Below are 26,557 nucleotides of genomic sequence, written 5' to 3' on the forward strand. Positions count from 1 at the left end.
AAAAGGAAACATTTAAAACAGAAGTATTTTCAGTTTGTGAATGTAACAACCATTGGATGAATTTAAAAATATGCTTTTAAATTGAGTTATTGATTTTATTCAGATTCATACAATATGAAAAAAATATGTTCACAGTGTTTTTCCATATGAAAAAGATGTTGGGAATAAAGAGCTGAAATTCTATACAGCATGGCAACTGCTATTAACACTTGTCACGATTTAAAATTAGAATTCTTTAAATAGCTCTTGTTTACTCTGCTTACAGCCAGTGTCCTGGTACACTCAGCCCCTCTTGTTAAATGAAGAAAGCGAACTATAGCATATACCTGCATTTCTGTGAAGGTATGAACATTTAAATGTCCTCTATATAGCTTAATATGTTGATCAGTTGTATTGAAATCATAAATGCAAAACATTTCAGCTTTAAATTTTAACCATACTAACCAATACCTTGTTAGTGTGAATAATGTGAATTCTTATAAACTATTTGGCAAACCAACTGTTGTAAATTCCAATAAACTGCATGAAAATTTCTTTGTATGTATTGAAAAGTCATGTACTGTAAGTTCACTCAAATATTCTATTTATATTCTGTCTTATTATTCGCATAACATGTTATAAAAATATTTTAATTGCTGATGAAGTGAAATATGTTCCCACCACATAATTTGCTTTACAGGCTCAATTTTGAGTTGATGTGCCTCTCTAAAATCTATGAGATCTCTTCATGTATTGCATAGGTAGTAGTCCAGAATTACGCTCTTAGGTAAAATGGAGTGTATTGGTATGTGTCCATTTTTGTTTGAGGCTGCAGAAGACTTGTATCCTATCTCTCCCGGGTTAGTTCCTGCTTTTGGCTCACAGGCAGATTGATTCATATGGCATGAGAAAGAAGGACCAATAATATCCAGCCAAGGACCCAATCCTCTCTCTCTACCTTCTGTTAAAAACTCCCCTAAACATATCAATGGCACATCAGAAATAATCGATAGCACATCAGAAAACCTTCAACAATTAAATAATTTTCCTGTAGTACTATTTCCATGATTTTAGTTATTTGAAGGAAAGTAAGAGTCACTATTTTGTTAGGAAAATTTTCACCAGTTTTGAAGAAACAGAAACCAGAACATACATCAAAGTACTTCAACTCTTTCTATCATATTAACTCAGACTGTATACAAATTATAATCATTGTCTGGTGGATCTGGCATTTACACCTGATATCTGACATTGCTCCTTGAAAAAAAGCACTTTCAATAGAACCCCGATTTAACATTCTCATATTTAGAGATTCTACACATTTAACATCTTTTCGATGCTGTTGTTAAACAGAAAACCTGAAGAAGCCTGAGTCTTTTAAGACTACATTCTCACTGCAGCTAAAAGTGACTCGGTCCTGGTTTTTACCTCATATCTGATCTTTTTTTTTCCAATCAGATAGGAGTCCAAATGTCTGTCTTCAATGTATAATGAATAAAAAATTGTTGTCAGACATAGATCCAAACTAATAGATAGATGCTGGTTGCTGAGCTACTTTTAAGTGTAGGATGTCTGTGAATCTGTCAGTTCTTGACTGCAAGGAAGAGAAATAGGAAACAAAAGATCGGAACTGTTGGTTTGAGTATATTTAAATACAACTGTAGTTTAAATCCTTTTCTGCAAAGTTTTTCTTTCCATTTTTGCTAATTACAAATCAGATCCATGTCACATAAGGGAAATATTGGAATTGGGCTGCAGTGAACGTAGCCTTTTTTTGGTTGCAGAGCAAAAGGTTGTATGTGGTGTGATGAGCTGCAATTGGGCGTCATGCTCCTAATGCTTTAATAACAGCTGTCACAAAAACGAGACATTACTCAGATAGAGGGTTGGGGCAGCCACTCGTATAATGTGGTATCCCGGCTGCAAAATCGTTCTGTCACAAAATAACAACACTGAAGTGCAAAAAACTGAGTCCAAAACAAGACTGAGGAATTAGGAAAGAGGGCAGGGTTTTAAAGGGGAAGACAGGAAGTGAGGTCATAAGGATCAGGGATGTGTTCGTTCTCCATTGGACTGAGCCCGGACGTGACGTCAGAGGGGTCGGAGCCAGTCAGGTCTCCTTCCATTGGCTCGGTCCCGGAAATGATGTCACGAGAGCCAGGTGGAATCTCCCGGGAACGGTCTGCAGGCAAGAGAGAAAAAGAGTCAGTGCACTCTGCCACCTCCCGGAATGTCTCAGAACTGCCGTCCCTCAAGCCCTTTAGCTGCCTCCCATGCGCACGTGTGTGACAAGGCCCCCCCCTTAGCCCAGACTCGTCGGGTCGGGCGACCCTAACCGAGAGGTCGTGAACCCGGGAAAGAGCATCAGCGTTGGCATGGAGAGAGCCACGACAATGAATGAGCGAAAACTTGTATGGCTGTAGGTCAAGAAACCACCTGGTGACCCGCGGATTCGACTCCCTGTGCAGGGCCATCCACTGTAGGGGTGCATGGTCCGTGACAAGGGTGAATTCCCGGCCCAACAGGTAGTACCTCAGCTGAGTTATCGCCCACTTAATCGCCAAGGCTTCCCTTTCCACCGCTGCATACCTGGTCTCCCGGTCCAACAGTTTCCGGATCAGGTACATGATGGGGTGCTCCACACCATCAACGCTTTGGCTCAGCACTGCTCCCAAGCCTGTGTCCGAAGCGTCCGTCTGGAGAATGAAAGGCAAAGAAAAGTTAGGTGCCATCAAAATAGGTGCGGACATAAGGGCCTGTTTCAAGTCACTAAATGCAGCGCCTGTCTTCTCAGTCCATACCACAATGTTCGGGACCCTCTTCCTTGTTAAATCAGTCAAGGGCGCCGCTCTCTCTGAGAACCGAGGTACAAACCGGCGGTAGTACCCCGCTAACCCGAGAAAGGCTTGGACCTGCCGCTTGGTTCACGGACTGGGCCATTTCAAAATGGCGTCTACTTTGGAGCACTGTGGCCTCACGGTACCCCGACCCACCAGGTAGCCTAAATACTTGGCTTCGGTTAATCCAAAGAAACATTTCTTGGGATTAATCCTGAGCCCAGCCTCACTAAGTGTCCGCAATACCGTTTGGACCTGCTGTAGGTGTTCCTTCCATGTGCCGGAATAGATGACCACGTCATCCAGGTAGGCAGCACTGTATGAGTTATGAGGTCGGAGCACTTTGTCCACCAGACGCTGGAAGGTTGCAGGGGCCCCGTGTAACCCAAATGGAAGGACACGATACTGCCAGTGTCTGCTAGGGGTACTAAACACCGTTTTTTCCTTAGCGGAGTCCGTTAAAGGAACCTGCCAGTACCCTTTCGTCATGTCAAGCGTGGTCAAATATCGAGCCTGCCCAAGTCTCTCAAGGAGGTCATCCACTCGTGGCATTGGATAGGCATCAAATTGGGAGACTTGATTAAGCCTGCGGAAGTCATTGCAAAACCTCCAACTCCCGTCCGGCTTACCGACCAGCACAATGGGACTGGACCAGGGACTATAACTTTCCTCAATTACTCCTAGTTCCAGCATGCGCTTGATCTCAAGCTCCACTTCAGCCCTCTTTGCCTCGGGAAGACGATACGGGCATTCTCGGACAATAACCCCGGGCTCTGTCACAATGTTATGCTCAACCAGAGAGGTCCGTCCGGGGTACTCACTGACTACCTCCTGAACGGCCTGGATAACTGTTTCCAGCTCCTGCCGTTGTCAGGGACTCAAGTCCGCCCCGAAGTTAAGGCTGGGGGTGTGAGCGAAGAGCGAGCGGGGCTGGCCGGAGGAGGGATCGGGATCCCTGTCCTTCCACGGTTTCAGCAGGTTCACATGATAAACCCGCTCCTTTGGCCGACAATTCGGCTGACTCACCAAATAGTCGACCAGTCCCTTCCTCTCCTTAACTTCAGAGGGGCCTTGCCAATGGGCGAGCAACTTCGAGTGGGAGGTAGGCACTAGGACCATGACTCGATCCCCCGGGCAGAACTCCCGGAGTGACGTGCCACGGTTATAATAACGGGCCTGTGCTGTCTGAGCCTCCTCCACGTGACTTTTAAGGAGGGGCCGTATCTTTCCAAATCTATCGCGTAACTGCGCGATATACTCTAATATGTTTGTCGAGGGAAGAGCCTCTTCTTCCCATCCTTCTTTTAAAATATCCAATATGCCCCGGGGTTGTCACCCATGCAGTAATTCAAAAGGGGAGAACCCCGTGGAGGCTTGAGGGACTTCCCGATAGGCAAAAAGGACGAGGGGGAGGAGTTGATCCCAGTTCCGTCCATCCTCGCTGACCACCTTACGTAGCATCTGTTTGAGAGTCTGATTGAACCTCTCGACTAAACCGTCGGTTTGAGGATGGTACACCGCGGCCTTTAAATGCTTTATTCTCAGTAACTTGGCAGTCTCCTTGAACGTCTCCGAGGTGAAAGGTGTCCCCTGGTCTGTCAAGACTTCCTTGGGGATACCTACGCGCGAAAAGACCCCTAGTAACTCCCGTGCGATTGCTTTAGAAGTAGCTGAGTGCAAAGGAACAGCTTCGGGGTATTTCGTAGCATAGTCCACGAGGACTAAGATGTACTTGTGTCCTCGGGCTGAGGGCTCTAGAGGTCCGACTATATCGACCCCAATTCTCTGGAAGGGAACATCAATCAGGGGAATGGGAATGAGAGGAGCACGGTCCCTTCTTGGAATTTGTCGCAGTTGACACTCCGGACAGGAAGCGCAAAAGCGACGAACCTCCTCATTGACTCCCAGCCAGTAGAAACGGAGCTTAATCCGCTCCAGGGTTTTTTCGGTGCCCAAGTGGCCACCTAGGAGATGGGCGTGTGCTAACTCACAGACCTGCCGCCAGAAGGTCCGTGGGATTAGCAGTTGCTTTCTCTCCTGCCCGTCATGCAATGCTACCCGATATATTAGGTCATTTTCCAACACAAAGTGAGGACCCTGTGGCATGGACTGGTTGGTGCGTTGGCCGTTAACAAGGACTACTGCATTTTTTGCATGTTTCAGGGAGTCATCACTCCACTGCTCCCTTTTAAAGGAAGCCGGCGTCTCTCTAAATTGAAACCTTAAAAGGGAGAGAAGGTTGGTGCCGACCTCAAGGGGCGTGGTTTCCTCCTGCTCCGCCACGGCACTGGTGGATGACGTATTGGCCCGCGACGGCCTGGGAGTAGCCACGCCACCCAGGCCGACTGCTTCATCTCTCTCTGCCGGCCAATTACACGGCGTGGAGGCCGCTTGAGACGGCTCATCCCCGTCTATAACTAGGCCTAACTTATCCCCAGGAGTGGTATGTGACTCACCGCTGTTTATTTCAGACCAGTCCCGTCCTAGTATCACCGGGTGTGGAGGCCCAGGATGGACAGCCATGGTTAACCTCCGAACTGAACCTCCGTAGCTGATGACACAAATGGTGGTCTTGTACCAGCGGATGTCTCCGTGGACACAGGTTATAGCAGTCTTATGTTTTAACCACTGTTGCGGTAGCACAAAACGGCGGGCAACAATGGATATGTTGCTGCTGGTATCTAATAACACAGATGTTTTATACCTGTTAACGATCAGCATGTCTGTATACGGGACCGCTAACGGGTTTGTCAGAGCACACCAACCCCTCTTCCCCCTCCACCTGCATCCCCCCTTATTCCCAAACGGTTCGTGCGCCCGCGGCGCCGGGGACGTCGGTGCAAGGTCTGGGTTGTACAGAGGGAGGCTAGGGTTTGGAACGTACTCCAGGTTGAGGTCGGCCCAGGGGCGGCTCAGCCCTCCCAGGTCGGGAGGCCTCCCTTTGTTGTTCTACGAGCTCAATGAGCTCTGCCATATTTATGAAATCTTTACCCCAAACCGGCTGGGTGAAGTGCTGGGGTAGTGAATTTAAAAACAGGTAGCAAGCCACCTGTTCAAGCATGTGGTAGGGCGTACTTTCATGTGGACGTAGCCACAGCCCTACCTTCATCCATAGGCTCAAGGCCTGTTGAGGGGTTGGCCTCTCTGGGTCAAACCGCCAGGCTTTCACTCTACTCACCTGCCGGTCTGGGGCACCCCTAGGTGGAATTCGGGGCTCTGGCTTTACAGGGAGACGGGCACTCTCTCCCGAGAGAGCACAAACAGCCCTCCTGGCCTCCCGCTTCCGAAGCAGCCCAATTCTGTGAGCCCCTCCCGCATACTCCCCAGCCCTCCTAGGTTGCCTAATAGAGTCTGCTGGAGGCAGAGCCTGCACCGGGTCACCCTGAACCACGGGACACCCTCCCCGCCTGGAAACTCGGTCCCGGTACGCTCCCACCTGGATGTGTTGCAGGTCCTGTCCCCTTCTTTTCCAGGACTTCGCCCTCCTGCCGACTACGCCACTGTCACAAAAACGAGACATTACTCAGATAGAGGGTTTGGGCAGCCACCCGTATAATGTGGTATCCCGGCTGCAAAGTCGTTCTGTCACAAAATAACAACACTGAAGTGCAAAAAACTGAGTCCAAAACAAGACTGAGGAATTAGGAAAGAGGGCAGGGTTTTAAAGGGGAAGACAGGAAGTGAGGTCATAAGGATCAGGGATGTGTTCGTTCTCCATTGGACCGAGCCTGGACGTGACGTCAGAGGGGTCAGAGCCAGTCAGGTCTCCTTCCATTGGCTCGGTCCCGGAAATGATGTCACGAGAGCCAGGTGGAATCTCCCGGGAAAGGTGCACTCTGCCACCTCCCGGTATGTCTCAGAACTGCCGTCCCTCAAGCCCTTTAGCTGCCTCCAATGCGCACGTGTGTAACACAGCACAGCTGCTATCAACAACACACCTATGTAAGGAAAAACAACCTGAAACAACAAAAATGACAATATTAATTCCACAAATAGACCAAATTGGGATACTAATTAATCATAAAAATAACTAAGTGTAAAAGTAAAAAGAAAAAAAAAACAACAAAAATTCATTAACATAGAGATTCCATATCTGCACTAATTAACCCTGTGTTACCATATCTTTCATGCATTTAACAGTTTTTTTCTATTGAAGTTCTACTGTTTTTCAAACTCACCTTCTTATTGGGTGAAATCAGAAACTTTTCAAACCAATGTTTTTTTTGAGAATAAATTAACCCATGCTATGCACTGCCAATTTATTGTAAATTGGGGAAAACTGCAGTGGAATTAACATAACAATTACATTTTTTGAGATCCCAGTGTTACTATTTACTGTACTTGTTTCTATTCAAATGCTGCATATCATTATTTAAATAGCCTGGGTCTGGGTTTGTCAGGTCGCTTGGCACATTTTTATTAAAAAGCTCATGGCCGTGTACAATTGGAGCAAGGAGAAGCAGCATCTTCTGTTGAGTTCTCCGTGATTCTCAGTTCACCTGAAGGCACTAGCAGCATTTCGAAAAATTACTCTTATACTGATCATTTAAACATAGATGTCATTTTTGGTATCGTTTTGCAATAGCTAATTGTTCCAATTGCTTGCTTTGGGCAGTGCTTAGATATTTTCTTTTTCATACAATATAACTCTTTGTTGTATACTAGCTAACTTGTGCATATTTCAGGTATTAGTACGTCCACCTGTCTCTTACACAAAATACTATTTCTGTTATCAAAAATGAAAATTATATTGATGGGGCCATTTTTGTGGAGGTTTGATGTAGCCTCGCATGGACTATTGTGATTCTCAAATAAGAATACACCTCTGGAGAAAACCCGTCAAAATGTTTGTAGTGATTTCAGGGAGAGAGAGAAAAAGAAACTGAACAAAAGACTTGGCACTGAGAAAGCTGAATTTGCTATTATAATTTCAGGAGCTCAGTAGCACAAGGTAACAGAAGCTTAATTATTAATATTGTAATATTGCTGACAAGTAACATCAGCTAGTGATTTGTCATTTAAGTATGAATTGGCATTACATCACCAGTGGCGGGGGTGCCTATATAAATGGCAAGTTAGCAAAGTCACATGTTTTCCCAACCAGTGTGGCAAAAAGTGAGTAGTCATTTTAAAGATAGAGAGCCACCTCAACGAACCATGTAAAGAGCAAAGAATTCATCCATTGCAGTACTCTGTGCTGACGCTACACTATGTAAATAAGATGCCATCATCATGTGCAGTGACAGGGCACATTTCCATTTGAATGGTTACATAAATAAGCAAAACTTTTGCTATTGGGCTGAAACCAACCATCGTGAACTTCATCACAGACCCCTGCACAGTGAGCGTGTTCCAGTTTGGGCTGAGTTGCAGAATTTGACATTGTAGGCCCTTACTTTTTTGAGGAATGGGGAGCAACGGTCACGTCACTTCAGAACATTACATTGAAATGCTACAGAAGCTTTTGCAGCCCGAACTGGAAGAACTGGATGTAGTGGATGCCTGGTTTCAACAAGATAGAGCACCAGCTCATATGGTGACGAGATCCATGCAAGTTTTGCGGGAGATGTTTCTGGGGAAGCTGGCCTCGGTGATGTCGGATAGCCTTCATGTTCGCCTGATCTTGCTCTATGCTATTTCTTCTTGTGGGGGAATCTCAAGTTGAAGGAAGGTCAAGTTCTTGTGTCATAATGAAATTTATTTTATCTTGTAGAGTTTTTTGTAGAATAAACATTTGAAATGTGGTACTTCTTTTTGGCTCACCCTGTATAATCTAATGTATAATTTAATTTTTCACAAACGATGTGCATTTTAAAATGTGCACTATATTCCCTATATTGATTTACCTGAGCGCACTTTAGCATATCTTTCATTAGCATTGTTCAGAAAAATACTTCAGCAAATTTAGATCACTATGCCAGTCTTAAAAGTACCACAATGTTGTGTCCTTTTTTGTCCAGCTATAGCAATAAAGGAAATAAGCATAACATTTCTTGAGAGAGTCAAGATAACATCTACCAAATTTAATTATGCATGTAGAATTTGATTTGTGATAGTTAAACTGAAGAAAATATATCTTTCCAGTGTCCTAAAAAATGGAGACTAAGAGGACATACACAAAAAGTATTCAAACCTATGAATGGAGAGGAGATGCCACTTTCATTTTGAAATACTTTCTTAAACATGGACACAGTAAGGGTGGTGGTAAAGTGGTTAGGGTTGCTGCCTGATGGTTCTACCATCATTGGTTTGTCCCTGAATATTGTCTGTATAAAGTCTGCAACTTCTGCATGTGGCTGTGTGTGTTTTCATCCAGGTATTCAGGTACTTCATGAAGGATAGATAAATTGATTATTCCAAACTGGTCCTGCAAGGGTGTGCACATGAGTGACCCCTGTGATAGGCTGGCACCTTTCCATGGCATTCCTGCCCTGTGCTGAGTGCTGCTCTCTTGACCATAAATTGGGTTAAGTATTAAAATATTATGTTATACTTGGCATTTCTGGATTGCTAGAGTTGCTGAATGGCACGGTGGTGCAGTGGGTAGTGCTGCTGCCTCGCAGTTGGGACATCTGGGGACCTGGGTTCGCTTCCTGGGTCCTCCCTGTGTGGAGTTTGCATGTTCTCCCCGTGTCTGCGTGGGTTTCCTCTGGGCGCTCCGGTTTCCTCCCACAGTCCAAAGACATGCAGGTTAGGTGGACTGGCGATTCTAAATTGGCCCCTAGTGTGTGCTTGGTGTGTGGGTGTGTTTGTGTGTGTCCTGCGGTGGGTTGGCACCCTGCCCGGGATTGGTTCGTGCCCTGTGTTGGCTGGGATTGGCTCCAGCAGACCCCTGTGACCCTGTGTTTGGATTCAGCGGTTTGGAAAATGGATGGATGGATAGTGTTGCTGAATGCTGGAATGTCATTCTTAGGCTAGCTGCAGTCTCCTAAAGAAATACCCCACCCATAAATTATTTTTTGTATGTTGCTTACCCCATATAATTTGAAGTGGTGGCTGAAAAAAAAATTATCTCATGTTTTCATGCAGAATGGAGAGAAAGAATTGTATGCCATAACAGAACTCAGTGATGGCCAGTGCTGTTCAATGGCAAAATGTCCATGAAAAAAGTAAAAAAAAAAATCTAAATTTATTGGTGTTGCATAATCAACATTTTGCTCAGAATGTGAAAAATGTATTCTTTTTTTCTAAAATATTGTTATATAGTTACTTCTTGAATTATCAGTTATTTCTTGAATTATCATATACAGAAAACCTAATGACTCATTGAGGTCGCTTTTTGAATTTAAGACAGGACTTTTGACCAATGAGTGATAGTTAGAGGTGGGTAAAGTCAGTCCCATGAGGTTATAAAAATCTTTGTTTGTTTGTATTTGCATGCCTTCATTCACTTTGTCTTTAATTATTTTCCTTGTTAACCAATATTTTCTGCCTTTTCCAATCTTTTGGAAATAAAACATATAAACATCATATAATGACATTAAAATTTTGTGTCATCTAGACCTCTAGTGGAGGGTTGATGGACTCTACAGTTTATGCCAATATCTACTGTCCTATCAGTCCTAGATAAGAAACACTCATGTACATGCACAGACACACTGTCTTATGTCAGGCTAAGTTACAAATAACCTAGACAACATGTTTTTGAGATGTCTAGAGGAAACTGGTGTGCATAGAGAAAACCCATACAAATGTGGCGAGTCAGATCCTTGTAGATAAAAGGCAGCAGCATTGTTCCATCATGATCCCCACTGCGTTAAGGTGTAAAGGCTGCTATGATTCTATATGTTTGGAAATTTTTGGAATGCTTGCTTCAGCTTTTTTCTTCATTGTTCTTTCTTGATAAGAGTTTATTATGGTGCTGCATTATATTATTTGAATTTTTTTTATTTTTAATGTTATTTTCAGTTATTAGAAAATTAATCTGTACCATTTCTGGCAACATTTTGTTTTACATTGTCTGGTACTTAGTGCACCTCAGGAGGAGACATGCCTAATGTCAGTGCACAATGCTATAAAAAGTTCCACATCAGATACATCACCACTCACATTTGCAGATATCCTTTTGCACGTATGTTAACTCACCAGCTTTAGATTACCTTGTTCCTGACTATTGTTTCTGTATTCCTTTCTATGATTCTTTGATTTGTTTTTGACAAATGACAGAATAGACCTTTGGTTTTAATTATTGCTCTGTTTAATGTTTTTTCTCTTGGTCACCCCTATTAACTCTGGTTGCCTTTTTCTTGTGGAAGGCTTAACAAAGGTCTATAAAGGTAGCTGAGTGTCTCAAAACAGCCAGAATCAGTGAATCTGTTCTTAGGAAAATGGAAAAGATGGAAGATAAAGGCAGGAGTTATGAAGTAGATCCACTGTTACAGTGGGAATTTGTTTTGTAAAATTGTAAGGAGCAGCCAAAAGTCTAATTTTAATCTTATTTAACGATTTGAGAAAAATAGCTTAAATGGCTACTTTGGTCACTATGGAAGTGGGAAGCAGGGGCTGGCCACTCAGTAAATGTAAACAATTAATAGAGATATTACTAGAAAAGCCATATATGGAAACAAAATGCCAAATACAGAATACAAGCAGACCAGCATTTTAAAATTAGCAGGAAGAACAGAGCAATAAAATATTAATTTGAATATGTTTGTGATTACTTTCTGACACAGAGAGTGGTTCTGTCTCAAGTTTAACTATATTAATCCACCATGAATTAATTTACTATGCATGATTGTCAGGATAAAAGAACAACACTGTGTTATTTACTCTTGCTTCCTCTTTATCTTTTTTATTCAGGTTAGGCATAATGCCTAGACGTTTGTAAATATGTGTGTTGGATATATCAAAGTCTGGACTAACAGAAATTGTGTTATATCTTTTCTGACTAACAAGTTATACAAAGTGTTTTATTGTGCAATGTTACATTACTACTTATTAAATAACCACAAAGAGGTTTAAATTATTGAAAAAAACCGTCAATGCTGTTAGACCATCCATCTCCATAATTGTAATGTAAAAAACACAACCTTTTTTTGTAGTATGGAATATTCTGAGCCCATTGATCAAGATTTTTATCAGTCTAATTTTAACACCGATGAAGGACAAGACATGTATAACTATGGTATCTCCAGTCATCCTTATCACAGCAAGTAAGTAATCTGTTGGTCAAGGACTATACAGTTTGTATGAATATTGCTGTTATTATATTTGTTATTTATTTCATTTTACCAAACATGTTTTTATAGAAAATAATACTTGGAAAATACAAGAACAAAACACAAATTAATAGGGAACTTTGTGCAAGAGCGGTGTTTATATGGCAAAGGTGAAAACATAGGAGTTGTGAGGGAAATTTTGAACTTTTGTCATGTTATACAGTAATGCTAATATTTTACTTGATGTGTAAGCTCAAGTTGCTGTTTAGAAGTTCTTGTTAAATGTTTTGACAATATCCCTTAGTATGCACTATAATTTTTAAAATTTCTTCATTGCTTGTGTCTTAGTGAAAAAATAAAATTTACTTAGCCTGCTAGATAAAAAAATATTTTGCAAAATGCAAACATGTATTTAGTTCTAAAATGTTGAACCTTTTGGAACTATATTAAGATTCTTTGCAAAGATGCTGATCATTCTCTACATTAATAGATTCAAATGATACAACCTGTTTTGTAGTGAAAAGCTTTTCAGTAATGTATTTCTCTGGTAGCATAATACAGACTTGAAGTGCTGACTAAGAGCATCTGTCATAAAATTGTATATATATATTTCTTAATAACTTAAAAGCAAATGGGATAATGCACAGGGAATAACCCAGGTGAGACACAGGAGGAGACAGACCCAAAACCTACTTGTCCCAGCAGCCCTAGCACCAAGCAAAGTAGTGGAACCTCAGCAAATGAAGTGACATGTAGCTAGTAAAAAAAAGAGTGGCTCCAATTTGATGATTATATAGACATCCTAAACGCCACCATGTAAAGGATGTTTGCAGGAAATTTCAGACAGTGAGAACCATTATCATGATCTTTGATGAAGAGGTTTGGTATGGTGGAGATTATTGTCACCAAGACTCCATATGAAGAACAATTTGGTAAAGGTGATTAGTCAGCTAAGGAACAAACACTGAAGATTAGTTTCCTGCAGACACTGAAGAAGCAGTTCAAAAGTCAGACCAGGAAGAAAGGAATGGTAGAGAGGTAGTGCTCAAACCCAGAGCAGAATGACACAGTAGGTGGTCAAGAGTCAGGGCCAGGAAATGAAACCCATTTGGGTTCATCAAGCAAGTCTTAGATCAGAAATGCAGTAGCTCCCTCACATTCCTCAGAGAGGAGATAGACCACCTTCTCTACAACATCTACAGTGATGAAGAAAGGAAGGTGGACTTAGGGGAATGTAGAGGCTTGATAGACCCACCTGGGCCTACCATTAACTTTAACATCAAGCAACTTAGCTTAAAGGAGATGAAGGAATCTGTAAAGTTTGCCAGAGCCAACCCAGTCTCCAGACCCAGCAGATTTCCCTACATAGTGCACAAGAGATGTCCCAGGCTAATATAATGAGTGTGGAATATCTTGAGGGTTATGTGGAGGATAGGTAAGGCAGCCCAACAGCAGAGATTTCCAGAAGGTGTCTGGATTGCCAAGGAGGAAAAGTCACAGAAGATTTTCCAGTTTAGGAAATCTCACTACTCAGTATCAAAGGGAAGATATTCTTTAGTATCACTGCCCAACAGGTAACATAATACCTCTTGAAGAATTAGTGCATCAATACCTATATTCAGAAGAGTGGCATCCCTATGGTCCCGGTTATTCATGGAACACACAGAAGGTTGCACAGGTGATCTGAGAGGCACAAGATGTGAAAGGAGATCTGAAATGTGCTGTGGCTGGACCTTACTAATGCATATGGGTTCATACCCCACAAGCTTTTGGAAACAGCACTGGAGCGGCACCATTTCCCTGATAAAACCAGGATTATTACCACCATTTCAAACTGAGAGTCACTTCTAAGGCACTTTCTAAGATTTGCATTTAACTAATTAATTCTGTAGCTATGTATTTTTCTCTGAATTAGCATTTCCCCACCAGAAGATTTAATGTTTCCTGAACAGCCTTATCTGGGTCAGATTTTACATCCTTTGAGTGTCACAAGCTCTCTTCATTCAGACCCAAATAGCTTTGATGATGAACCCCCATTACTGGAAGGTATATTTTCATTTTCTAATGATGTGATAACTATATTTTAAATATTTTAAGGTTCTTCTTTGCATTGCTTCCAATAGCAATACTTCAACAGTTAGGAAATATACTGTTTACAGTATTATTGTGCTATAGCTTCAGTTTTGAAGAATGACTAAAATATAAAGTGAAGTATTTATTGGATAACTTTGTTTATTAAATAAAAACTATGTTATTTGGTCACACAAATAAACTTTACCTAATACTAGATTTTGGTTAAAGACCTGAAAATGTTTAGTGTCAAACATTTGCAGTAATAGAGGAATTCTGAAGGGATGCAAGTAATTTCTAACAGAATTGTATAAACAGTTTGTGTGTATTCATACCTCTCTCTCCAGCCTTCTTACACACTCATCACTGAGTAATTACCCAAACCCCCCTCTGAGCTGAGACAACAATGAACCATCTTTCAGGGTCACTTCAAGCTGTGCCACTGAATCACTTTCAGATCCAAGCTGCTTTTTCATCGGTAACTATGCCACTAGACTAATGATATGTTAACCTTGCAACCCTGAACATTCAGTTCTAATAAAGCAACAGGTTTAATAGTTAGCCTCCATACTGGCCATTCTCTTAATGGACAGTATGTTCCTGCTTATTATGACTTGGGACTGTGTGCCATTTAGCAGTCTGGAGAACCTCAGTAATACCAGTCTCTCCTCTAATGAGTCAACATAGTCCATTATTTCCCAATCTGGAACACTCTAGTGCCATCTAGTGACCTGAAAATACTATCGACACCACTCCTCAATACTGACACTTCATATCGAATAGAGCAGGGGTAGGCAACGTCGGTCCTGGAGTGCCACAGTATGTGCAGGTTTTTGTTCCAACCCAGTTCCTTAACGAGAACTCAATTATTGCTGATGAAGCACATATTGCTTAAGTGACATTTTAATGCTTCATTTTAGTGGTCTCACTTGTTAAGGTTCTCTAACCTTAATTGCTTATTTCAATCTTAAACTGCTGCATTCAGTGTTTTAATTGCTCCTTATTAGCAATAAGATGTAAAACAGGGGTAGGCAATGTCGATCCTGGTGAGCCGCAGTGGCTACAGGTTTTCATTCAACCCAATTGCTTAATTAGAAACCAATCATTGCCAATCTCAGACCTTATTTAATTTTATGGCTTGTTAGTCTGTGCAATGTAAGGCTTTTATATCGTAGATTTTTTTCCTTTCCAAGGATATCATCCAAATGATTTGAAGCCTAAAACAGATCATTTTCAGTCTGTCACATTTTTCTATTACGTGTTTTATTAAATCAAACCGTGCATGATGAACACACACAGATGTAACTGGAAAAAAGCTAGCTGGAGAACTGCTGGCTGCTTTGTCTTTTACATCTTATTACTAATAAGGAGCAATTAAAACACTGAATGCAGCAGTTTAAGATTGAAATAAGCAATTAAGGTTGGAGAACCTTAACAAGCGAGACCACTAAAATGAAGCATTAAAATGTCACTTAAGCAATATGTGCTTCATCAGCAATAATTGAGTTCTCGTTAAGGAACTGGGTTGGAACAAAAACCTGCACATACTGTGGCACTCCAGGACCGACGTTGCCTACCCCTGGAATAGAGCATCAAGCCCCGTTTGAATCAGCAGTGTCACATGCCTTCACTGCATAATGCTCCTAATTTCCCAAGCATCCCACTTGAAAGAAACTGCCACTTACTGGTGGTTGTTGTCATCCCACATTGGTATATTGTATAAAGAACTTTCCCCTTGTAAGTGTGGTTGTTTCTTTTGCTTTTTTCTGTAGGTGTTGTAAAAGGTGTGTTTCATCATAGTCAAGTCCTTGTCACTGGCAACCTATTGCTAAAAAATCATACTAGTACAAAATCCTCAGTCTTCTAAAGCTGTAATTTCAAACCCAGATCCTGTAGGGATGCAGTAATATCAGGCTTTCATTCCAATCATTTCCTCAATGAGCAGCCAATTACTGATGCTAGTGCAACATATTTCATTTGCCTTAATTTCACCTGATTACTGCAATCTCTCATGGTTTTGTCAGCTCAGGTCACAAGCTTATATATACTGTATTTATAACATGATAAAGCTTTGTTTCTCACATGATTTGCAAGTATTATATTTTAATAACCATATTTTCATTTTGTACACACCTTTAAATGACAGTAATTGAAATTATAGTATGGTGTACTTTAAACAGCACAAATACACGTAAAGAAAGCCCTAAGCACTACAAGCTGAAACAGCTGCACTAGTTTATTTGCCACTAGATGTCTCCATTTAGTTTCAGATAACTATGATTCTAATAATTGTGATCTGTTAACTTTTTTCACATTTTTCACCTTTAAGAACTTACATATTTTATTTAAGTATTTGCTTATGTCTTTTGTTTTTGAAGAGCTGGGTATTAACTTCCAGCATATACAGCAAAAAACCTTGACAGTACTAAATCCATTGAAGCAGACAGATGGAAGCATTATGAATGAGACAGATCTAACAGGACCAGTGGTGTTTTGTTTGGCATTAGGAACAACATTGCTACTCGTAAGTGTGAACTGCAAAATTTCCTGATGTTTTACATTACTGTCTATTTTAAATAGGTAAAATTTGAAGACTTTAAAAAACAAAAAAACTACATTTTTTGCTAGTGTTATGCACTGTAAATTGAAATATCTTTGATCTTTTCTTGTCTTTGTAAAAGTTTATTTGTAGGTTATGTTTTAGCTAATTCATGCTAATTCAAATTTAAGAACAATTTGAAGGAAACATTTATTATTAATTTTTAAAACAGGATTATTTAAAAGCACAGCTCATTTGAGTTGTCATAAGCTTTAAACACCTTAATAATGAGACTAAGTAATTACTTAATTTAGAAGTTCTGTATTTTCTCATTTTTCTCTTATACACACTAAAACAATTAACTTTTATTTATAATTTCTTCATGTGAATTCAGCAATGTTTACCTAATTTATGTAAAATATGTAATTTAAGTATGTATATATGCTCTAAATTTCATCACAATAAATAAATCTAGCTGCATCCAGCAATGATCAGTGGCCAGGCTTCCACACACATAAAAGGTGATAACAGGTATTTTGAAAAATCTTAATTATCTGCATATTTTCAGGTAACAGTAGCAACTCTTTAAATGGCCTTCATTACTGATTACTTCAAAATTCACTTACATCAAGAGAATACACTCCTGATTACTTCCCTGGATATGATGCCAGACAGACTTAGAATATGCTCCCACATACTCTCACACCCACTTACTGGGTCATCTTTAAGTAATTAAATTAAATGTACATGAACATCTTTAGGATATGAGAGGATAATCGAGTATATGACGAAAAACCAATCAAACATGGTAAGAATGTGTCAGACTCCATAAGCAGAACAAATGAGTGAGGAGGCAATCTAAAATGAATTGCTATAGGCCTCTTTAAGTGGTTCCAAACATAGACTGGATGCTGTTGGGATTATCACTAGTTCACCACAACCCTTTAATAAATTGAGTAGTTTCATAAAATGAACAGTAAGATATGTGATTTGTTACATGTAACAGGCTCACATTAAACACCAACTAAAAAAGAAAGTTAACACACCGTGGATTCAGAAAGTATTCAGATGCCTTCAATTCTTCACACTGTGTTGTGTTGTAGATTTTATTTTAAATTGATACATTTTCCATTTTTCCCCTTTAATCTATAATCTATAACTCATAATGACAAAGTGAAAACAAATTTTTATTAAAAACCAAAAACTCAAATTTGTCATAAGTGTATTAGACCCTTTGCTGTTACCCTACAGATTGTGCTCAGGTGCATCCTGTGTGTTTTAATTATCCTTGAGATGTGTCTAGAACTTGACTGGAGTTTACGTGTGTCAAATTGAATTGGTTGGACAAAATTTAGAAACACACACGTCTCCCTATTCACACTGCATGTCAGGACAAAAACCAAGCCATGAAGTTCAATGAACTCTCTGTAGACCTCTGCAATCCAGTTTTGGTGAGGTATAGACCAAAGAAACCTTTTCTAAAGCTTTGAGTGTTCCCATGATTACAGGGGTCTAAATAATTGTGAAATGTAAGAAGTGTGAAATCACCAGGGGCCTCATGCATAACGCCGTGCGTAGAATTCGCACTATAACATGACGTAAGCACAAAAGCTGAAATGTGCTTACACACAGAAAAATCCAGATGCATAAATCTGTGCGTTCGCCAACTTCCACGTTCTTCTGCTACATAAATCCCGGTCAGCGTGAAAAGTAACGCTCGAGCACGCGCCTGCTGTCCCACCCCAACTCCTCCCAGAATTACGCCTCTTTGAATATGCAAATCAATATAAATAGCCCTTAAGCTCAGCGTTCTGTGAAAAGGCAATGGCAAATGTACAAGGAAAAATCGAAGAATTTCAGCAAATACCAAATGGAGGCAAAGAAAAATGTACTATTTGTTGGTTTAAACAGTTATATAAGCAACAAAAGGAAGTTGATTGAGTGACATAGCGTGTCGGAGAAACTCAAAAGCTCAAGTTCACAAAGTCGCACAGTGCCCGAAATAAAAATGAAGTTGTCACATATCAAAGTCGGCATGAACAAGCGACTCGTAGCCCACTGTCTGAGTGTCATATGAAAGCTTATTAGGGTACAGTGAAAAAAAAGGCACACAGTGTGAAAAAAAGAACGAAATATCAACTTTAATCTCGAACTTTCCACCTTAATCATATGGTTTATTTGGTCATTAAAGTAGAACATCATAAACTTCATCTTAAAATCGTTTAATTTACTAGTTTCTCAAATCCCATCGTAACTAAAGTAGCACGTTAAATGCTTTGTTTTGTATTTGATCTTATATGTGCTCTATGTGCCTGAATCACTACGTGCTCTTCCTCCAACAGAACACAGAATCCATTACATTCATAATATTACAGCTCTCTGAATAATTAAAATACTGAGAAGTATACGTGATATCATTTTCATGATGATATGAGTTGAAGCATGTTATTAAACATGGGAACACGGTGGCATAGTGATTGTTCATGTCTTACGCAAGATGCTTGCTGCGCCATGCGCGACCTTCGATGAAATGCTTTATTACAGAAGTACTGTCTTTTTCAAACGTAGTAACCCCCAATTCCTGTCCTTACTTTTCTTTCTCCAAATAGCAGCTGACAGAAGAAGAAGAAGGTGCAGTGAGAGTAACAACGCTAAAGCAGTTATGGTATTTAGAATAGTTTGACCATGCTGTGGACCATTATATTGTTACAGGTTAATCACAATCAGATGCATTAAACTAATAAACAATATGCGGTTAATTTCAGTGTATTTATAAAGCCGCGTCAGGGATGTGGATCTAAAAAGAAAGGGAAACCACACATGAACAGTAGCACTGCTTTGATGCTGGGTGCCACCAGTCTGCAAAACCAAGCAGAGAACTTGCGTACGACAGGGTATGAGCTACCGTGGAAATGTGTGTGGCTTTACGCCAAGTTTAGGTTTTATACATCGCGATTTGAACGTGGAAACGTTCTTACACAACATTTCTGTGCGTATGCACCATTTATACATGAGGCCCCAGGACTCTTCCTAGAGTTGGCCATTTGGCCAGACTGAGTAACTGGGCAAGAAGGAATTTGCCCAGGGAAGTGACCAGGAACCCAACAGTCCCTCTAACACAGGTTCAGGAGGATGGCAGAACCTGTCAGAAGTACAACCATCTCTGCAGTGCTCAATTAATCAGCTGTTTATGGTAGAGTGGCTAGACAGAATCCGCTCTTAAAATAAAAGGTATTTGTCAGTTTACTGCGGTGGATTGGCACCCTACCCGGGATTGGTTCCTGCCTTGTGTCCTGTGTTGGCTGGGATTGGCTCCAGCAGACCCCCGTGACCCTGTGTTCGGATTCAGCGGGTTGGAAAATGGATGGATGGATTTGTCAGTTTAAATATCTCTAAAAACATAATGAAAAAGATTCATTATGATTTTTTTGGGAAGACCAAGACACTACTCATTACCTGCCTAATATCATCCCTATTACATCTCACTGACAGGGACAGGAAGCCTAGTTAGAATTGAGGTAAGAGTGAATGTTGTCAAATAAAGAGAGATCTTTGAAGAAAACATGCTTTAGTCTGCATGCAATTTCATCATTGATCCGAATCATACAGACAAGACAATGCTAAAGTAGCTTTGGGACAAGTTTCTGACTATCCCTGAATGACCCAGCCAAAGGCCAGACATAAATCCTACATAACATCTGTGGAGAGACCTAAAGATTTCAGTTTACAGATACTTCTCATTCAGTTTATCAGAGCTTGAGAGGATCAGCCTGGAAGAATGGGATAAACTGCCCAAAACTGGGTGTGCAAAGCTTGTACAGACTTACCCAACAAGACCTAAAGATGTAATTGCTGCCAAAGGGGCTTCTACAGAGTACTGAATTAAGAGGCTGAGTTCTTTACTGATATTTTGACTCCATGAGAGATTTCAGTTATTGATTTTTAATAAATTTGCAAACCTCTCTGAACACATGTTTTCACTTTGTCATTATAAGTTATTGAGTGTAGATTCTTCTTCTTCTTCTTTCAGCGGATCATCTTCTTCCATATCTTTCTGTCCTCTGCATCTTGCTCTGTTACACCCATAACCTGTAGATTAATGGGCAAAAATGGCAAATGTATCCATTTAAAATTAAATCTACACAGTAAAATGAGAAGAATGTGGTCTGAATAGTTTTTGAATCCACCATGTATATAGTACAGGCAACATAATGTAGTGAAAAAAAGGAATAGTTAATTTAAAAGTTTCTAGTATAAAGTTAAGAATTTGGGCAGCTCACACTATATACTATCTCTGTTGACTTGTTAGCCCATATTTATAAATCTAGTTAAATTCAAGTCAATGAGTGATTAGGCCCAGAGAGAGAATTTAAGTTAAAACAAGTGTAAAGAAGGAGGAAGGTAATGTCTTTGGTGATTTATGGGGTGGGTCTAAAGCAAACCACGATTTGCCTATCAAACAGATAAGGATGCAGCCAGTTGAAAATGTGCAATGACTACCAAGTACTGTAATTGTAAATGTCTAATTAGCATACTGTATTTAATATAGCATTATGTTAAAGCAGAATATGGATGAAACAAATGTTACATACCAGATATTATTATTCAGTATCTACAGTACTTAGGTAATAGTCAGTCAGACTTAAATATTAATTTTTATTAAGAGTTTTTATGATAGTTACTAACTACTGATATCTCATTGTTAGATTTACTGGATAGTTTTGTCCTTGTTTTCATTTTTCCTCATGGTTGCAATTTTCTTTTGATTTCTTCTTGTCTGGTTTTTCTTGAGCTTTTGAATTCTCCCTGGCCCTTCTCCCTCATTGTGCTTTGTGTGTTCCAAGGTGGGGCATCATTGTAAATTATGATTCACAGGTGCTATGGTCACCTGAGACGTTTATTTAAGAGAGCTGCCCACCTCTGGCTTTTTGCTGTGGCCTTACCAAGCTTCGATGTTGTGCTGTTTTGGCACTATTTTGTGCTCTTTTTCTTTTGATAAAGGTTTAGTATTCTTTTGAGACCTTAGGTTTTAGAAACATCGAATTTGGATTATACTTTCAGACTTTGAGGATTTTGAGTTAAGAATTTGGTACTTTATAAGGAAAGGCAACAGAAAGTGATATCAAATTTGATTTACTTTATTTTATGTCAGGTGTGTCTAATTCAGATTCTGGCAAGTCACAGTGGCTGCTGATTTTCTATTCTGCCACTTTCTAAATCAGGGACCAATTTCTGTTGTTAATTGACTTCTATTCCCTTTGTTTTAATTACCATGTTTTAAAAGACTCCGTCTCCTGAATTGATTTTTTTTTTAAATGGCAGCCAAACAAAAATTGGATGGGAAGTGAGCCAACAGATGACCAGCTAACTCCAACCTATTTCTCTCCAACCATTTGCTTAATTAGAAGACAATTCTTGTTGTTAATTAAACCAGTTTTTTACCTCCATGGCTTGCTGGTGCTCTCATTCTGCCACAGCAGACATTTCCAAAACAGTTGATTTTCTTTTTTCTAAGAGAACCATCAAAATGTTTTGTAGACCTGAGCAGACCAACATTACTGAAACCTTCACCTTTCTCTATTTTCAGATATTGTATGATTTAAACAGGTTATCTGGTTATGTGTTGGCTCACTTTGTGTCTCATTATTAAGGGGTCTGATCTTAAATAGAAAGTCAATTACAGATAAGGTAAAAGAAGTTAATTAGCAGCAGCACCTGGTCACTAATTAAGAAAATGGATAGACTGAAACCCTGCAGCCACTATGGCCCTCCAGGATTGGAGCTGGACACCCCTGATTTATGTCCATGCTATCATTCAGATATAATACTGGTTATAAAGTTTGGTAGCTGAAACCTTCCAGTTTGATCTTTGCAAAGTGGTCTAAAACACAAATATACGGTAAAACACAAAGCAATTGATTAGATAAGTGTTCACTCCCTTCAAGTCAGTATTTAGTTGATGCACCTTTGGCAGTAATAACAACCTTAAGTCTGGTCTTTCTCAGCATTGTACATCTGAACACTGCAGTTGTTCCTTGTTCTTCTTTTAAAAACTCTGTCAGATTGCATGGGGATTGTTAGTGAACAGCCTTTTTCAAACCCAGGCACACATTCTCAATTAGAATGAGATCTGGACTGTAGCACTTGAGGATATTAACAGTGTTAGCTTGAGGATATTAACCGTATAGCTTTGTCTTTATGCTAGGGGTCATTGCCTTGTGGGTTTTCTTCAAGGATTTCCTTGTATTTTGCTACATTCATGTTACCTTCTACTAAACCCTCCAGAGCCTGCTGCAGAGAAGCATTTCCAATGCATGATGCTTCCACCATCCTGCTTTACTGTGGGAATTGTTAAAGTTTTATTATGCAAGCGTTTTGGGGTGTCCATGTCCTAAATTTGTTATGTTGACGCACATGTATGTCCTCCACCCCAACTCTTGTCCTCTTATCTTTGCACTTACTTTGCTGGGAAGGAAGCCACTTATACCTGTGACTCTGGTTTAATTTCACCCAGAGCTGACCATATTCTCCTCTCCTGTAATCTCTAGACACCAGGGGCCTCATGTATAAACAGTGCATACGCACAGAAATGTTGCGTACGAACGTTTCCACGCTCAAATCGCGATGTATAAAACCTAAACTTGGCGTAAAGCCACGCACATTTCCACGGTACCTCATACCCTGGTGTACGCAATTTCTCCGCTCGGTTTTGCAGACTGGTGGCGCCCAGCGTCAAAGCAGTGCTACTGTTCCTGTGTGGTTACCCTTTCTTTCTTAGAGCCACATTCCTGACGCGGCTTTATAAATACACTGAAATTAACTGCATATTGTTTATTAGTGTAATGCATCTGATTGTAATTAACCTGTAGCAATATAATGGTCCAGGGAATAGCCATAGTATTCCAAATACCATAACTGCTTTAGCATTGTTACACTCACTGCATCTTCTTCTTCTTTCAGCTGCTCCTGTTAAGGGTTGCCACAGCGGATCATCTTTTTCCATATTACTCTCACTGCACCACTCGGAGTATTTATATCACTGTATCTGAGTGGGGAATCACAGCAGCAGCTGATCGGAAAGAGAATTATCGGTATACAGTTTCAAGCACACACTACCTCAGCCACGGCAAAATGCATCAAAGCCTTTCCTGTACGGACCTCACGTTTCAGAAACAGTTTCATCCCAAGAACTATAAACACACTCAATCAGTCCATCAAGTGTTCCTTGTAGTGACTGTTTGTACTTATAGGTACAATTACCCCACTGTAAACTTGCATTACAGTTATAATATTGCACAACCTGCGCCACTTTATAAAGTGCGTATGATGACAATATCATTTTTAAGATGAAATGCAGCAAAACATATTGCTTATAGTATACAGATAAAACTTTAACTTCATTTAAATAATCAGTATTGTTAATAATTAAACATGTGAGGACACGGTGCCGCAGCTCTAGCTTGTTCACGGATAGCTCCTGCCTTGCGCTGTATTATTGCTGGTGCTGACGCGACATTGGAAGGATAGACGGATAGAATAATTAAACATGTACTACGAAGATATTTCAATGTTCCTTAAAAGTTTTGAAGAATCGGCGTTCAAAGCTTACAGATGGCTTAATGTCTATTACAGAGATGATTGTGTGGCGATTGGGTATTTGGAGAAAGAATAAGTAAGGACAGGAATTGGAGGTTAGTACGTTTGAAAGAGACAGTACTTCTGTAATAAATTATTTCATCGAAGGTCGCACATGGAGCAGCAAGCCTCTTGCGTGAGATATGAACAATCACTGCGCCACCGTGTTCCCATGTTTAATAACATGCTTTCATTCCTATCATCATAAAAAAGATATCACGTATACATCTCAGTATTTTAATTATTCAGAGAGCTGTAATATCACAAATGCAATGGATTCTGTGTCCTGACGGAGAAAGAGAAAGAACGGAAGCACGTAGTGATTCACACACATAGAGCACCTAGAAGATCAAATACAGAACAAAGGTGCTACTTGAGAAACTAGTAAAATAAACAATTTTAAGATGAAGTTTATGATGTTCTACTTTAATGACAAAATAAACTACGTGATTAAAGTGGAAATTTCGAGATTAAAGTTGACATTTTGTTCTTTTTTCCCACTGTGTGCCTATTTTTTTTCCCTGTACCCTAACAAGCTTTCATATGACACTCAGACGATCCGCTACAAGTCACCTTTTCACGCCGACTTTGATATGTGACAACTTCTTTTTTATTTCGGGCACTGTGCGACTTTGTGAACTTGAGCTTTCGAGTTTCTCCGACACTATGTCACTCGATCAACTTTCTTTTGTTGATTATACCACTGTTTAAACCAACAAATAGTACGTTTTTCCTTTGCCTCCACTTGGTATTCGCTGAAATTCTTATATTTTCCCCTGTGCTTTTCCCATTGTCTTTTCACAGAAGGCTATTTATATCGATTTGCATATTCAAAGAGGCATAATTCTGGGAGGAGTTGGGGCGGGACAGCAGGCGCGTGCACATGCGTTACTTTTCACGCTGATCGGGATTTATGTAGTGGAAGAACGTGAAAGTTTGCGTACACACAGATTCCTGCATCTGGATTTTTCTGTGCGTACGCACATTCCCGCTTTTGTGCTTATCCCATGTTATAGTGTGTTCTACGCATGGCGTTATACATGAGGCCCCAGGTAATAAGACAGGGCATCAAAACAAGGAGCAGGTTTAGATACCTTATCCAGTCATTATAGTCGTCAGCATTGTTAAATATTCTAAATGTGCCTACAACAGAAGAAAAAGGTAAATGTATGTGTCAAATCACCATACAACCTAGATATTTCAGCAACTATGATCGGCAATGGCAATGACAGACACATACAAGGTCTCTTAAGGTTCTGCTCTCATTCTGCTCTCTGGTTCTCATTACTGCTTTATCTCATACATCTAATGACATAGGTCATCTGGTCCTCAGTCTTCCCTATTCCTCCTCTTTTTTTGCCTGAAGTTGCTAATTTTGTAAAGTTTGTCAGGGCCTAGGTAAACATCCCTATCCCCTCTGTGTCCAATGTCATTTGACATATCATGTGAGCACGTGTAAAGGTCAAGCTTCTAAGTCTTAAGCAGGTGGAATGTCTAGGAAAAATGTCATTTTTCTGTTTAAACTTTGGATCATTGTCTAAATCCTGTTTGTCTGCAAATGTCCCACTCATTAGAGTGGAAAGTTTTTTATTTGCGATCCTGTCTTTCACAGCTACCAAAATTCCCTATTTTAACTGATAAGCTGCTGCTACAGAGGTCATATATAACAAATAAAACAAAAATAAATAAGGGTAAAAAGTTTCAGTTCTATACTGCACTTACCATCCAGCAAATGCTTTTAACAAAGTAACAAACTACGAATGCAACAAAGACAGATAACTAAAACATATTTTAACATTCTTGATCACTTTTACTACACAATAGAGTCACATTCCATAACAGTGTGTTTTTGATAATTTAAAGTTTTTGGCCTATACCAAACATGGCATTTAGTCTGATGGCTAAAAAAGTTTAATGTTGGTCTCATAACACCTTAGAAGCTTCTTTCAGATGACTTCAGAGTCTCCCAGGTGCCTTCTGTCAAACTGGGTGTTGTGTTTGTGTTTTTTAAACAGTGGCTTACTCTTTGCCCCTCCCCCATGAAGCTGCAACTGGTAAAGCACCCAGGCAACAATCCAAACTCGTCCAAGCTAACTATGCAGATACTGTATGTGTTTATTAATGCAAACTCAAACAATGTGAAAATATATACCAAAAATGAATCATTTATGTCTGTAACACAAATCATAGTGATACATTAAATAGTGATCTTTTTTTTATTGCTTACTTCAATAATATTTTAAAATGCAAATGAACCTATTTAGACCTAAAGCAATTATTTTAAGCACATTCCACTACAATTCAAATACACAGAAAGAAGACCATCAAATTAAACTCAA

The 26,557-nt window shown here is 40.0% G+C and overlaps 1 protein-coding gene across 2 annotated transcripts in view; it reads left to right on the plus strand.

The window, feature by feature from the left end:
- Positions 1–256: 256 nt before the first annotated feature.
- The window catches only part of LOC114651879 (protein YIPF5-like), a 28,857-nt gene continuing 2,556 nt past the window's right edge, over positions 257–26,557 (plus strand). Inside the window, exons 1-4 of one of the 2 annotated variants that reach the window (XM_028801922.2) lie at positions 257–342; positions 11,858–11,968; positions 13,890–14,020; positions 16,423–16,568. In XM_028801922.2, the coding sequence (XP_028657755.1) occupies positions 11,859–11,968; positions 13,890–14,020; positions 16,423–16,568 (387 nt within the window). In that variant the 5' untranslated portion in view covers positions 257–342; position 11,858. Of the gene's footprint in view, positions 343–11,857; positions 11,969–13,866; positions 14,021–16,422; positions 16,569–26,557 lie in introns of those variants that run through there. The other variant, XM_051928335.1, reaches the window with a different exon arrangement.

Source organism: Erpetoichthys calabaricus, chromosome 5 (assembly GCF_900747795.2).
Source record: "Erpetoichthys calabaricus chromosome 5, fErpCal1.3, whole genome shotgun sequence".
Lineage (NCBI taxonomy): Eukaryota > Metazoa > Chordata > Cladistia > Polypteriformes > Polypteridae > Erpetoichthys > Erpetoichthys calabaricus.